This window comes from Somniosus microcephalus, chromosome 1 (genome assembly GCF_052327205.1).
Source record: "Somniosus microcephalus isolate GS21.2 chromosome 1, FLI_Smic_1.0, whole genome shotgun sequence".
In the NCBI taxonomy this organism is placed as follows: domain Eukaryota; kingdom Metazoa; phylum Chordata; class Chondrichthyes; order Squaliformes; family Somniosidae; genus Somniosus; species Somniosus microcephalus.
The window spans coordinates 198,108,506-198,124,213 of NC_140987.1; the positions used below are offsets into that span (position 1 = coordinate 198,108,506).

The following is a 15,708-nucleotide window of genomic DNA, read 5'->3' on the forward strand; positions in this document are numbered from 1 at the left end:
GCTGTCCTGTTCTCGAGCACCGACCACGCCCTGTGCGCTCCACCCTCTCTCCCTTGTTTTCTTTTCCCGGCAACGCTGCGCGGCCCGATTTGTAGAGCCGCTCGATCGAGCTTGAGCCCGCCACAGTCCGGAAGGGTCAGCACGCTACCTGCTACCAGCACGATTCGCTGGAACCACAGTCTCTCCCGCAATTCTCCAAACACCGATGAACTCTTTGGGCGGTTGCCCTCGGTCGACGCCCGTTGCTCAGACTACGACCTTCCAGGACCTTCCTTTCAGGCGAGATCCCCGTGAGATGATGCCACACTGCAGGTGAGTTTGAACTTACTCGTCGCCACTATAAAGTCCGCGTCTCAATAATAAACGGACTTCGGGACAACAGTTTAACAGGTACTTTACTGAACAAGAGGCAGCTTGAAACTGAAACTACAGAAGCCTGCTAGGGCCTTTTATACAGGGGTGGTCACTGCCGGTACTGCAGTCTAAGACCAGTTATTCCCTTAAAGGTACATACACAACAGCTGTCAATCATTTCGATTTTGACAGCGGACCTGCCTCCGAACCCGCCTCTGAGCGCCGGCAAAATCGCGGCCGTAGAGTACAAAAGCAAGGAAGTTATGATAAACCTTTATAAAACACTGGTTCGGCCTCAACTGGCGTATTATGTCCAATTCTGGGCACCGCACTAGGAAGGACGTGAAGGCCTTAGAGAAGGTGCAGAAAAGATTTACAAGAATGGTTCCAGGCATGAGGGACTTCAGTTACGTGGATAGACTGGGGTTGATCTCCTTGGAGCAGAGGAGATTGAGAGGAGATTTGAACTTCAAGGGCCATTGACAAAGAGGATAATTCAGGAGGGGCAGCAAAAAATGTGTGAGGCTCTGGCAGGATTTCCAGCCGCGATGTGCATGCTTGCAGACAGAACGGTGGAGCCCATCTCAAGCATAACTGGCATGATGTTGCAGGCGTAGCTATGCGTTCGTCCATGGAAAGGGTGGCCACCTGCATCAAACCATCAAATGAATGCATGCTTGCCCTCACCAACAGCTTACCCACTCTGAATGCTACCGTAAGTAGGATGGATCAGAACCCAGCCTTGGCCATTCATCGCCCCACCAATGTGTAGCAGAGTGCTCTCCAGCTCATTGCTAGCAGGGAAGTGTGGGTGGGCCATGAGAGGGATGATGGCGAAAGGGGACACAGAAGTGAGAACTCTGCTTAAAGCGCTTCCACTTCTCACCTGTTGCCCACCCCTGCCCCTAGTCAGTGCCCCACATGCTGCCTCCTGTCCCGGTGGCTGAGTCTGCCCCTGCACAGGTGCAAGTGGAGCAGACTTTGGCGGGGCCCTCATGGGTTCCAAAACCCAGAGGACGTCAGCCAAGAGCATCTGAGCAGTCAGAGCAGGGAAGTGAGCAGCCGGCCTCTATGTCTGCTGAAGCTACAGGGGTTGGATGTTGTAGGAGTTATAGGAAAAGGAAGGTGAAAGATTGGATTAGGCCTGAAAACGGGCAATGGCAAGGGCCAGCGCTATTTGCCTGCACCCGTTGAGAATGGTCCAGGCAGCACTCAAAACTCGTGCTGCCTGCTCGTTATAATGATTGCAGCGCTAATCTCAGTGCTAAACGTGCTGCTGATGGCTTAGCGCTGAACAGGTGGCCCAATATCAGGTGCAGTCTAATGGCCAGTAATGTTTGGCTTAGGCTCGCTGCACCACTTAAAGGGGAAGTGCTTTGTTGCAGCAGCACCTTTTTGTCAGTCAGACTGAAGACACAGCTCAGCAACCCAGAGAGAGAGCATGATGGTTTTTGGATGCTGCACTTGAGGCCTTAGTCATGGCCGTCCAAAGAAGGCAGGCTGTATTGTTCCCACAGGGTGGCAGGAAGCCATCCAAGGTAACTTCCAGAAGGCTCTGGGAGGAGTTAGCTAACTCCGTCACGGCCACCAGTGTGGTTCTAAGGACCTTACCGCTCAACAGGTGGGCCAATATTGAGTGCAGTCTAACTCCAAGTCATGTTTGGCTTAGGCTTTCTCACTACTTAAACGGGAGGTTCTTTGATGCAATAGCATCTCATTGTCATTCCATTTGGAGCGCCCCTTGGAAGCAGAACTGATTAGGAAGAGATGGCTGAGTGGCAGCAGAGGGAGAGAGCAACACAGTTCTCAGATGTGGCTCTGGAGGCACTGGTGGTGCCATGGGGAGGAGGCGGGCTGTCCTTTTCCCGCAAGGCAGTAGGAAGCCATTGGCCCATATGTCCAGAAGACTGTGGCGGGAGATATCTGAATATGTGACGGCCAATAACGTGGTCCCCAGGTCCTCGATCCAATGCCGCAAGAAGTTTAATGACCTCACACAGCAGGTCAAGGTGAGTGAAGGCTTCAGCAAATACCATATCCCACCATCTGCACCACAAGCCTCACACACTGCTCAAAGCACCACATCCCCATCACTCATTTACCAATAATCTCTACCTATCACCACTCATATCTCACAATCATGGCTTCATTTCACCCTCACAACCTTACCACTGCTGCAAGCCTCACACCCACATCTCACACCTTGCACACACTGACAGCTATTCAACTATGGCAGGCACATTACCCAAACACATTGCACTACACTCACCGACATACTTCCCTTTCTCTTGCAGGCCAAGATGGCACATAACCAGAGAGAGCTGCGGCAGACAAGAGGCAGCCAAGCCGCTATACAGGACCTGAGCCACCTGACGGAGTCCGTGCTCAACATCAGTGGAGGGGCAGTGACCGAGGCCGTGGCAACGGGTGAAGTTGAAGCCCTTGCTGATAATGACGGTCTGGTCATTCCTAATCCTTCTTCTCACATCCCACTAGCCCTCATCCCACAATCTCTTCTCACTTACAAGCTGCTGATGGTGTATGCATGGATATATTGCTTTCCCCCCTCCCCTCACCACACCCCGCCCCTTGCGCCTTCCTGCTTTCAGATAACCAAGAACTTACCAGCAGGCCAGCCTGTCCCTCATATTGTGGAGGAGAGTGATTCAGGAGAAGACACACTGTCACTGCATCTGACACTTGCAGACACCAGCTCAGAAAATGTCATTGTGCAGAATGTAGAGGGTAGTATAGAGACAGGATCTGCATGTGGTGAGGCACTGGGCACGAGTGGGCTGCAGCAAGGCCAGAGGGGAAGGGTCACTTGGGGGCCAGCTCCCCGGTGGGTGAGTTCACGCACGAGTTCTGCTGTACAGGACTCAATTGGTGACCTCGATGGGGCAGCCTTCAGAAGAAGGGTGATGGGCATGCACACTATCCTCGTGACACACTGTCTTCCCAAGCCAATTGGAAAGTGAATAGACTTCATGACTCAATTGGATTATTTTTGACTGTCAAACAGCCTTTTTTCCTCCAACTGCTATATTTTTATAACTAATAAATGAAACTGGTCAAGGAAAATTTTTAAAAAATTGCTTAATGCTCGTATGATTTTTCTCCTGGGTTGCGCGCAGCAGTATCCTGGAGATTAATCTTCAATTCCTGGAAACTCCAGGGCAACCATGGAGGGTTGGCAAACCTACTCCAGCGGTCCCTTTAAGGACTGCCGGTTTGGCTGCCAAGTGCCTAAAGAAACTAACGGTAGCATCCACGGCGCTCGTTGCAGTCAGTTGCAATCGAATTTTGCAAAGTTGGCCTCAAACAGTTTTAGGCCCTTTATTTGCATATGCAAAGGGACTAATGCCTGTTTCAGGTACGTGCCCGAGACGCCTACGAAGGAGTCTTTACCAATATGGTGCACAGCACACTTCCAGCATAGAATGAGCACGCACTCGCTATATTGAAACCAAAGGCACTGTTTTACGCCTGTAAAATGAGCATAGCTTGATCTAATTTCTAGGCTCAGCTCTCCACAATATTAGGTGGCCAGCTCAGAGAGTGCTGGGAGTTTGCTTACAAGCTGTGCTCAAAGTTCATTAAGCCCTCAAAAATTATTTAAAATAGGGGACCTCCCCGTCATGCAACTGGAGCACCTGAGCGGAGCTCAAGTCACCCAATACTTGTTTGGAACTGGCACTGAGGGGAAGTCCTAAAAGTAAGCCTACCTTTTCCCCACCTAGTGGTCTCCCCCACCACCTATATCTTCCCATTCCCTCTTTTCCAACCTCTCCCCCTGTCCAGCCAGATGAAACTGCCAATACTCACTGGGCAGTTGGAAACCCTTCACTGGCTGCTAGTGCCCGATATTACGGTCCCTGCTCACCTGGAAGGATGTGCCTCGAGCAACAGTAAAACATTCAGAAGAACTGACCTCGGGCTATTAGGTAACATCAGCTTATTTCTGAATAGCTGCCTGGGGAGCCTGAGGAGCATGGGGTCACCAGCATCAGCCCCAGAGGGTACATCTTCCTCTATGGACATAAACAGCGCATGTTGTGTTGCAGGCTGTGATACGAGTGTATCAGAGTGTGTCATAGTGAGACAGTACTGTTTTTGAATATTTATTTGTGTCTTTTTTAATCCATAAGGAATTGTGTTTCTTGATGAAGTGGATAAGATTGGAGCAGTTCCAGGAATACACCAGCTTCGTGACGTAGGGGGAGAAGGTGTGCAGCAAGTGAGTGATAATATCCAATGATACAGCAGAGAGGCAAGTTTTTAATTGATGGTGCGGACCTGCTGTAGAAATATAGCTCAGATCATAGAAATGGTGATGGCTAGTTGAGAACAATTTAAAAAATAGCAACTATTTGAGAAATACTTTTTCCATATTATTTGTCCAAATACTTTTTTATGTGGCAGGTTAGTAGAAGTAACTACAACTGAAAGTTTTTAGATGGCATGTAAATAGAAAACAATATCTTTATGATAATTACGTTTACGTAATGTTTACAGCCTAAATTGCACAATTTTTGTTGCTTGCGCATTTTAGAGAAGATTTTCCTGGGTTTGCTGCCCAGGTGCACTGAATCACACACCTGTGAAAGAACCCACCTGATTTTACTCCGTTCATTTAAATAGAGGGAAATCTGACAGATTCCTTTACTGGCAGCATGCCGACCTGCTTGATTTTTCTGATATTCCAGGCGGTCGAGTACACCTGGGCACAGACCCAGGAAAATCTCCTCCATTAAGTGATGGAGGTATTTGGGTCTTTGATTTGCTGGTATACATCGGATATACGGCACAGAAACAGGCCATTCGGCCCAACCAGTCCATGCTGACGTTTATGCTCCACACGAGCCTCCTCCCGTCTTTCCTCATCTAAATCTATCAGCATAATCCTCTATTCCCTTCTCCCTCATATGCTTGTCCAGCCTCCCCTTAAATGCATCTATACTGTTTGCTTCAACCGCTCCCTGTGGTAGCGAGTTCCTCATTCTCACCACTCGCTGGGTAAAGAAGTTTCTTCTGAATTCCCTGTTGGATTTTTACATCACAACAGTGACCACACTTCAAAAAAAATACTTCATTGGCTGTAAAGCACTTTGGGATGTCCTGAGATTGTGAAAGGCGCTATAGAAATGCAAGTCTGTCTTTCACCTGCCCTAATATCTCCCTATGGGTGTGAATTTTGTTTGTCAGAACGCTCCTGTGAAGCACCTTGGGGCATTTTACAATGTGAAAGGCGATGTATAAATGCAAGTTGTTGTTGAATCCCCCAACCACTGGCGCACCAGGTGCTATAAAAATGCAAGTCCGCCTGTCCCAGGCCTCGACAGTTGCCTCAACCCCACCGCCCCCCCCCCCACAGGCAGCAACTCACAGGAAGCTGCAGAGCACCAGCAGGGAGCTGGGGTCGCGGTACTCGAGCTCAGTGTGGTTGGGCCCGCTCTTCCTGGGCTCGGCCAGCATGCCAACCCGGCCCTGCAGCAGGGCGGCGGCCGCCAGCAGCAGCACCCGCACCAGCTGCCCGCACAGCGGCAGATGGCCCAGCGACACACCCGACATCCTCCTCCTCCTCCCGGCCGCTGCGCTCGCTGGCGCTTCCCCTCAGGCCACCATCTGTGTAGGTCTGTGTAACTGGTAATGGCCCAGAACTTGGTGTCGGGGGCTTGCCGCGCGTGTAAGCCCCCGATGTGCACTTACCCGGCGCGCCGACATCTGAAACCTGGCCCGCAGTGGATTTCCTGTCCCTGGCCCGGTTCTGATGTCGGCGCGCTGTGCTAACCTGACCCAGCGGCGTAGTTAGTGCGATGTGCCGGCTGGGATCAGGTGAGCACTGTTCAGCCAATCAGGGGAGGGGAAACTTCATTCATAAGTTTGAGAGTAAGAACTGTCAAACTCATGAAAAGTACTGCACCCCAAAACACTACTTAAACTTTAAATAAAATTTTAAAAAACATCCCAATCATTAAATTAAGTATAAATAAGTTTAAAAAAATAATGTAAACAATAATTTTTTTTTTGAAAAAAATTAATTTTTCATAAAAAGGGTCTAAAACTAAACTTACCTTATTGTAAATTCTTTAAAATAATAAACCTGTGGGAAAAAAAATTCTAAATTGCACTAAAACACCACTTACCTGTAAAAATAAATACTTACGTGTGCTTTTTACAAGCGTAAAGACCGGAGGCCTTTACACATGCGCAAATCCCCCAAAACAGAGGAAATCCAAGACGCACGCGCTGCCCCCTACAGCGCACGCGCTAGCCTCTTCACCTCTTGGGTTAGAGGAGAGGAAATGCTGGTTTTCAGCGCATGCGCTGTGCATGCTGAAAACCGGCAGTTCCTCCGGCCAGACGCGTGAGTACCCCTTCCGTACTCACGCGTTTGGGGAGGAATTACTGCCCCAATATCTCATTGAAAACCAAGTAGAATGTAACCTAAAAATGCACTAGTCAGTGGTTAACGTGGTTTACTAAAATTTTTGGTTAACAAAGCCTGCTAGTTTATACATGGGGAATGATAAACCACTGCTCCTTGGATGCTGCACATCTCTGTAGTGCAGTGATCTGACCTGCTGCTGTAGTACACAGTCAGCTTATTTAAATAAATTGTCACCACATCCAGCCCACAGAGCATGAACTGCTGGGAGTGCCCTGGGGTCAAGGGACAGGTTATCTGACACCAGCAGCTCTTAAAGGACTCCTGGTCACTCTTAAAGCTGTCCTGCTCCTGAAGAGGGGGAAAAGATAGCTGCTGCAAATGCACAGACTAGAATGGCTCCTTGGAAGTGCTGCTAGAAGAGGTCCTGCAAAGGAGCATGGTCCTTTGGAGTAGCGGGCCACCCTACAGTAAAGATAGCACCTGAACAGTCTGGATGGAAGTTACATAGAATTACATCAATTTTAGAGAACAGAAATAGGCCATTTGAACTAACTGGTCTATGCCGGTGTTTATGCTCCATACAAGTCTCTTCCCACCCTACTTTATCTAACCTTATCAGCATATCCTTCTATTCCTTTCTAGCTCATGTACTTATCTAGGTTCCCCTTAAATGCATCTATGCTATTCACCTCAACTACTCCATGTGGTAGTGAGTTCCACATTTTAACCAGTCTCTGGGTAAAGAAGTATCTCCTAAATTCCCTTTAGGATTTATTAGTGACTATCTTATATTTACGACCACTATTTTTGGACACCCCCACAAGTGGAAACACCTTGGCCTAGAAATTCGGTTCCGTAGCATCTGTTGTTTTGGCGCTATGGGTGCCGAATTAGGACCAAAATGGCTTCCAAGCAGTGTGCGCACATTTCTGGTGTGGGCCGCACTGGGCGCCATCTTGGTGAGGGCGGTAGGGCAGCTGTTGGGAGTGTGCACTAGAAGTATGGTAAGTAGGCAGATTGTGATGTCAATATTTGACGCCAGCGCTGCCATTTTCACCCTCATCGCTGGAGCTAACGCCCTCTCCTAACCTCGCACAGCTGAACATGCATTTAGCAGCAGGAAGGACCTCCAACAGTGATATTTAAAGGGATCAGCAACAACTTACAGGTAACTTGCTTTTTGATTTCTACTGGCTCTGTGTAAGTTTGTGGAAGTGTTTGAGCTTTCTATAGTTATTTAAAGTTGGTGAGGTGACAGGGAGTGGTGTTGCAAGTGGAGAAGGTCTTACTTATGACTTCAAGGGTTCTGGTCAGACCACTTGCTCCCAGTCATGGGTGCTCTAGTTGTCATCCCCCTTGGCCTGGAGCATGACAGGGAGATGGAGCAGAGGCAGCGAAGAAGAGGACAAGCTGCTCGCAGAGGGAGGAGGAGGAGGAGGGGGAGAAGGGCTCTCAGCTGAGGCCTTACCCACCTAGGGTCTTCCGGATGAGACGTTAAACCGAGGCCCTGTCTGCTCTCTAAGGTGGACGTAAAAGATCCCACGGCACTATTACAGATAAAACAGATTATCTGGTCATTATCACATTGCTGTTTGTGGGAGCTTGCTGTGCTCAAATTGCCTGTCGCGTTTCCCACATTACAACAGTGACTACACTTCAAAAGTACTTCATTGGCTGTAAAGCACTTTGAGATGTCCGGTGGTCATGAAAGGCGCTATATAAATGTAAGTCTTTCTTTCTTGATCACGCATGTGAGGTTATTAAACTTCTTCCTACACTGTGTCCAGGTCCTCAGGGCTACACTGCTGGCATTGACCACATTGGCTGTCTGCTCCTACTGCACTCTCGGTTGTTGCCTGGAGGGTCTCCTGGCCCCCTATAGGAAGAGGACATCTCTCCTGGAGTTGACCCCCAGGACCAATGCCTCCAGTGCTAAATCGGAGAATCTTGGAGCCCTTTTTCTTGTCTGTTGAGCCATTACCCAATCTTGTTTTTCTGATAGCAGCCTTCACAATCACTTCCACCACCTGTTGCAGGTAGAAGGCATTGCCCCTTTAAGAGGTGCAGACTGCCTTTAAGTTGTGCAGGCTTGCTTTAATTGGAGCTAGCCTTGTACTATCTTGTGCCCCCTGCTGAGCGGTCAGCCAATCAGCAGTGTGTTCAGCGCTCAGCTGAATGCTCCAATCATGCAAAGTAACAGGCAGCATGAATTTTACATGCTGCCAGCAGGCATCCGAATGGGCGCGGGTTGCTATCGCATCACAATCCCCATGCCTGTTTTTGGAGGCTACCAAATTTATAGGCTCTTCTCTATGTCTACCCTATCAAACACTTTCATAATTTTAAAGAGCTCTATTAAATCACCCTTCAGCCTTCTCTTTTCGAGATCAAAGTGCCCCAGCCAGTTCCGTCTTTCCTGATAGTTATAACCACTCGGTATCATTCTTGTAAATATTTATTTCATCTTCTCCAGTGCCTCTCTATCCTTTTTATAATATGGAGACCAGAACTGTGAATAGAAGTAGCAGAGTCAATGCTGCCTCACCCGTGCACCAAACCAGGGAGCAGGTGGTGAAGAAATTTTCTGGTCTCAGGAAAGTTGCCAAGCTAAGGACTGCTCACGTTTTATTTTATTTTATCATCTGACCTTACAAGGTGTCTTAACAGCATTGCAGTTTAAGTTTAGGGCTGGTACATCACTTGTGATATGCAAATCGGTGTCCTAACATACATAGGATCCAAATTGCAATTTTAAAGTACAAATGAGTGGAGTGTGATAATGGTACTTATCTTATTTTTCAGGGTTTGTTGAAACTCATGGAGGGAACAATAGTAAATGTCCCAGAACGCAGCTCGAGGAGATATCGCATGGATACCATTCCGGTGGACACCACCAACATTCTCTTTGTAGGTTCAGGAGCTTTTAGTGGACTGGACAGAGTAGTCAGCAGGAGGAAAAATGAAAAAGTCAGTTCTTAACTCTGTAAATACTAAATGTTCTTTCCAATGTTCATGTTAATTTAACAGACTGTTCTCTCAATGGTGGTTCTGCTGGAATATTCCTGTAGCCTTTATGATATCTGAGACGGAATGTTTCACAGGCTTAAGGTCCACAGTGGAATTTTCCATAATTCAACAATCTTGAACAAAATTTTACTTTTTCTCATATCAAAATGATATTAAAAACCTGGGCCCCTAAAATCCACAGCCATTCTGGTGGACTCCCCTGTAATTTCAGGGGGAATTTGCTCGTTTAGCTGGAAACTAGGCCGGGATCCTGCATTGTGCCCAAGGGAAGGGCGGATCTTGGCACTTACATCTATGTAAAGGGGTGGGGACTCCAGACATTGGAGTTCTCAAACCCTGAGTCTTCTTTGGAATCCAGTGTAAGTGCACCTGATGAGAATGCCATCAAATTATTATGGGAAAAAAAAATCTAATTATCTGAGGTTCAGGCCCAATTTTCTCTCATACAAGGTTTCTTCAACATCTTCTCATTTTTCTTCTCCTCCACGTGGCACATGAGGTAACCTATTTCTTGCAATGCCTTTACATTCAGCAGATGATACTCTGGGTCATTTCCATAATGAAGACCCCCTTTTTGTTTTATGTGGCCAGGTTGTTAGCCAGGGAAGACTAGTTAAATGCCATGGGGGAAAAATTGGGTTGCTTTGTGCCTCCCGTTTGCGCCCTAAGAGGTAACCGATAGCGCCCCGCTTCCTTCTTGGGGTGCAACCACTCAATTTCCGGTGCCGGGGCACTGCCCCGGTGAAGTAAATGGGGTGCTACTCAATTTTTAGCCCACAGAGTCACCACTCTGCCCCCATCAGACATGAGTACCCCACTGGATGTCAGGCCAGTAATCAAAGACTGGAACTCTTGTCTCCTTTTGCTGTGGCTTCATAAACTTACCTCCCACAAAACTGATCCTACCTCTGGTCTTCCATGCTTCAAACTTGTGTCTCCCAGCTCTGAGTGGCACTGTAAGTCTAAGGCCTCCGAATTGGGCCGCTTGCCTGACCTGACACGCTGCCGTGTTCCTGCAAGCTGCCCATCACCTACCCAAAGCTTCTAAACATTGGGCCTGTCACCCAACCCAACCTCCTGCTACCTTCTTGCTGGTTTCCCAGCACTTAGTTCATGGAAATGCATGTTGCATTTTTGCTGTATATTGGGCCTGTCTCCTGACCTGACCTGCTACACAATGCTCCTGACTCCCAACTTGAGAACTCACCATGATGCAAATTCCCAACTTTGATCCAGGAACTGGTATTAAGCTCCTTTAAGCACTTGCTGTACTTTGATTTATCTTTCCTTACTCATGAAAGATAATAAAAGCACAGTAAGCACTTCAAAGAATTAGAACCAGTATTGAGTCACAAGTGGGAATTTTGGCATTGTGGCCTTTCTTAAGGTGGGGGGATGTTAAAAGCATGGCTTTCACAGCACTGAGTTGGAAACTGTAATTTAGTTGATTAAAGTGCGAGTGCGTTTATTGTTTATTTACCAATGTGTTGTAAAAATGCACTACTTTAATCAAATGATCAGCTTCCAGAACCCCATCCCCATGCTACTCCTGCTTTCTGGTTCCCTCACAATACTACCAGAAGTCCGAAACCCCCTTCCAAAGCAGCCACTCCCTAAGAGCCCCCTCTCACCACTGCCAGACACTCAAGACACCATTCCTGGTATACACTAGAAGACTCCTTTCTCACTACACCTCGACCCAGTGACTCCTGCCTCCCATTACTCCCAGAACCAAACATCATACTGCCAGCACTGCCACACCCTAGTACCCCTTTTTACCACAGCCACACTCCAACATATATTACCACACCATACTGCCCCAACCCTTCTGGATCTCAATGTCCTTATCTCCAATCCTCCCAGACCCTTACACCCCCTCTCCACAGTACTCTTGCATCTCAGAACAAGTTCCCTACTCCAACATTCCAGGATCCCATTCCACTACTCCCAAACAACTGACACCCCTTTCCTGTGCTCCCAAAGTCAACAACTTTACACACAACAATACAACATCCCGTTACTGTCAGATCCCCCTATCAAATTGTCACTCCCAATACCCCACACTAGGGGGACAATTTTGCCAATGGGGGCGCGTTGGAGGTGGGACTGCTGCTTGTCGGGTCGTTGTCCCGCCTCCATCGACTTGTGGCCAACCCACTCTATTTTCCCTTGATTGACCTTGATAAGCCCACCCAGCTTGTTGTAGTGGTAGATACTGTTTTCTGCAGCTGTGACTGGGAGTTCTGAAGACTGTGTTACCTGCCTGGTGCCAGGGTTAAGGATATCTCCTCATGGCTGGAGAAGAACTTGCAGTGGGAGGGGGAGGATCCAGTTGTCGAGGTCCACGTAGGAACAACAACATAGATAGAACTAGGAATAAGGTTCTGCTGGGAGAGTTGGAGGAGCTAGGGTTGAAATTAAAACGCAGAACCTTACAGCTAATAATCTCTGGATTGTTACCTGAGCCAAAAGTAAATTGGCATAGGGACAAACAGATTAAAAGGTTAAATGCATGGCAGGAGTTTCAATTCATGGGCACTGGTGCCAGTACTGGGGAAAGAGGGAGCTGTTCCGTTGGGACTGGCTCCACTTAAACCGTGCTGGGATCTGTGCCCTGGTGAATTGAATGAATAGGGTGGTAGATAGGTCTTTAAGCTAACGAAGATGGGGGTTGGGAGGATTCAGGAAAGGGTAAATTCAAAAGCAGTCAGAGAAATGTCAAGGCTGTAGAGTAGTGATTTAGGTAAAAATAAGCAGTGTGGGTCAGAAAGGGACAGAGAGCTTAACAAAGGTAACAGGGCATCAGTGACTAAAATAACATCAGGGAAAAATAAAAAAATGTTAATGCTAAAGCCACTTTTTCTGAATGTGTGAAGCATTAGCAACAAAATAGTTGAATTAATAGCACAAACAGAAATAAATGGGTTTGATCTAATAGCCATTACGGCAACATGGTTGCAGAGAGTGACCAAGGTTGGGAACTAAATATTCCAGGATACTTGACTTTTAGAAGAGATAGGCAGAATGGAAAAGCGGGGCGTAGAACTGAGAATAAAGGATGGGATAAAGACAGGAGAGAGAAAGGATTTTAGCTTGGAAAAACAAGATGTAGAATAACTTTGGGTGGAGCTAAGAAACAACAAGGGGCAGAAAACACTGGTGGGAGTAGTTTACAGGCCCCCTAACAATAGTTGTAGTGTCGGCACAGTATAAATCAGGAAACTGGAGATGTATGTAACAAGGGTAATACAGTAATTATGTGGGACTTTAATTTTCATATAAACTGGGCAAACCAATTTGATGTAATAGCGCAGAGGATGAGTTCATGGAATGTTTTCAGGATAGCTTTCTAAATCGGTATGTCAGGGAACCAACTTGGGAACAGGCTATTTTAGATCTAGTATTGTGCAATAAGACTGGGCTAATGACTAAACTTGTAGTAAAGGAGCCTCTGGGGAGCAGTGATCATAATATGATAGAATTTTATGTTGAGTTTGAAAGTGAATAAGTTAAGTCCAAAACTAGGGTCTTAAATCTGAACAAAGCAAACTACGTAGGTATGAGAGACGAGTTGGCTAAGGTAAGTTGGGAAACTAGATTAAAATATATGATGGTAGATAAGCAATGGCAAATATTTAACGAAATAATTCATAATTCGCAACAAATATATATTCCCTTAAGGAATAAAAACCCTACAGGAAAAATGGTCCAACTGTGGCTAACAAGAGAAGTTAAAGATAGTGTTAGATTAAAGGAAGAGGCTTATAATGTTGCCAAAAAGAGTAGTAAGCCTGAGGATTGGGAGGAATTTAGAATTCAGCAAAGGAGGACAAAGAAATTGATAAGGAGAGAGAAAATAGAATATGAGAGTAAACTAGCAAGAGACATAAAAACAGATTGTAAAAGATTCTATAGGTATGTAAAAAGGAAAAAAATAATGAAAGTAAACATGGGTCCCTTACAGGCAAAGACAGGAGTAAGTATAATGGGGAATAAGGAAGTGGCAGAGACATTAAACAAATATTTGTATCTGTCTTCACAGAAGAAGACACAAAAAACATTCCAGTGATAGTGGGGAACCAAGGGTCTAGTGAGAATGAGGAATTAAAGAAATTAGTATTAGTAAAGAAATAGTACTGGAGAAATTAATGGGACTAGAAGCTGACAAGTCCCCTGGGCCTGATGGCCTACATCCTAAGTTGTAAAAGAAGTGGCTACAGAGATAGTGAATGCATTAGTTTTGATATCCCAGAATTCCCTAAATTCTAGAATGATCCTGCGGATTTGATGGTTGCAAATGTAACCCGCGATTCAACAAAGGAGGGAGAGAGAAAACAGGGAACTATAGACCAGTTAGTCTGATATCAGTATTAGGGAAAATGCTAGAATCTATTATTAGGAACGTTGTAACAGGGCACTTAGAAAATTATAATATGATTGGGCAGAGTCAACACAGATTTATGAAAGGGAAATCATGTTTGACAAATCTGTTAAGAGTTTTTTGAGGTTATAACTAGCAGGATAGGTAAGGGGGAACCAGTGGATGTAGTGTATTTAGATTTTCAGAAAGCATTCGCTAAGGTGCCACACAAGAGTTATTTCACAAAATTAGGAATCATGGGATTGGGGATAATATATAAGCATGTATTGAGAATTGGTTAACGGACAGAAAACAGAGAGTAGGAATAAATGGGTAATTTTTGGCTTGGGAGGCTGTAACTAATGGGATACTGCAAGGATCAATGCTTGGGCCTCAGACATTTACAATCTACATCAATGACTTAGATGAGGGGACCGAGTGTAAAGTATCCAAGTTTGCTGAAGATACAAAGCTAGGTGGGAAAGTAAGTTGCGAGGGGGATGCAAAGAGATAGAGACAGGTTAAGTGAGTGGGCAAGAATATTGCAGATGGGATATAATGTGGAGCAGTGTGAAGTTATCCACTTTGGTAGGAAAAATAGAAAAGCAGAACATTTTTTAAATAGTGAAGGACTGGTAAATGTTGGTATTCAGAGGGACCTGGGTGTCCTTGTACATGAATCACTGAAAGTTAACATGCAGGTACAGCAAGCAATTAGGAAAGCAAATGGTATATTAGCCTTTATTACAAAAGGATTGGAGTATAAGAGTAAAGACGTCTTACTGCAATTATATAGGGCCTTGGTGAGACCTCGCCTGGAGTACTGTGTACAATTTTGGCCTCCTTACCTAAGGAAGGATATACTTGCCTTAGAGGGAGTGCAACAATGGTTCACCAGACTGATTCCTGGGATTGTCCTATGAGGATAGATTGAGTAGACTCAGCCTATATTCCCTAGAATTTAGAAGAATGAGAGGCGATCTCATTGAAACATATACAATTCTTACAGGGCTTGACAGTGTAGATGCTGGGAGGAAAATTCCCCTGGCTGGGGAGTCTAGAACCAGGGGTCACAGTCTCAGAATAAGGGGTCGGCCATTTAGGACTGAGATGAGGAGAAATTTCTCCACTCAGAGGGTGGTGAATCTTTGGAATTCTCTACCCCAGAGAGCTGTGGATGCTCAGTTGTTGAGTATATTCAAGACAGAGATCGATAGATTTTGGGATATTAAGGGAATCAAGGGATATGGTGATAATGCGGGAAGGTGGAGTTGAGGTAGAAGATCAGCCATGATCTTATTGAATGGCGGAGCAGGCTCGAAGGGCCAAATGGCCTACTTCTGCTCCTATTATGTTCTTATCTCATGTTAACTATATCCTACAGGAAGGAAGGGCGAAAATTGGTGAAGGGGAAATATGAAAAAAAACTTTTTTATTCTTAAAAGCCTAACTTTAAATAAAGATTAAAGCTACTTTAATTCTCTACCAAATATTTACCATGAGATTGATAACATTTTGAAAAGTTTTTCTTCAATACTCTGAGAATTCACCAAGCACATTTAATGTTAATACAAAA

General features: G+C 46.0%; 1 protein-coding gene across 1 annotated transcript in view; it reads left to right on the forward strand.

Moving 5' to 3' along the window:
* LOC147124542 (ATP-dependent clpX-like chaperone, mitochondrial) overlaps positions 1-15,708 on the forward strand; it is a 68,727-nt gene that overhangs the window by 45,736 nt on the left and 7,283 nt on the right. Inside the window, exons 6-7 of the mRNA XM_085989140.1 lie at positions 4,503-4,591; positions 9,548-9,712. Coding sequence (XP_085845266.1) covers positions 4,503-4,591; positions 9,548-9,712 — 254 coding nt within the window. The remainder of the gene's footprint in view (positions 1-4,502; positions 4,592-9,547; positions 9,713-15,708) is intronic.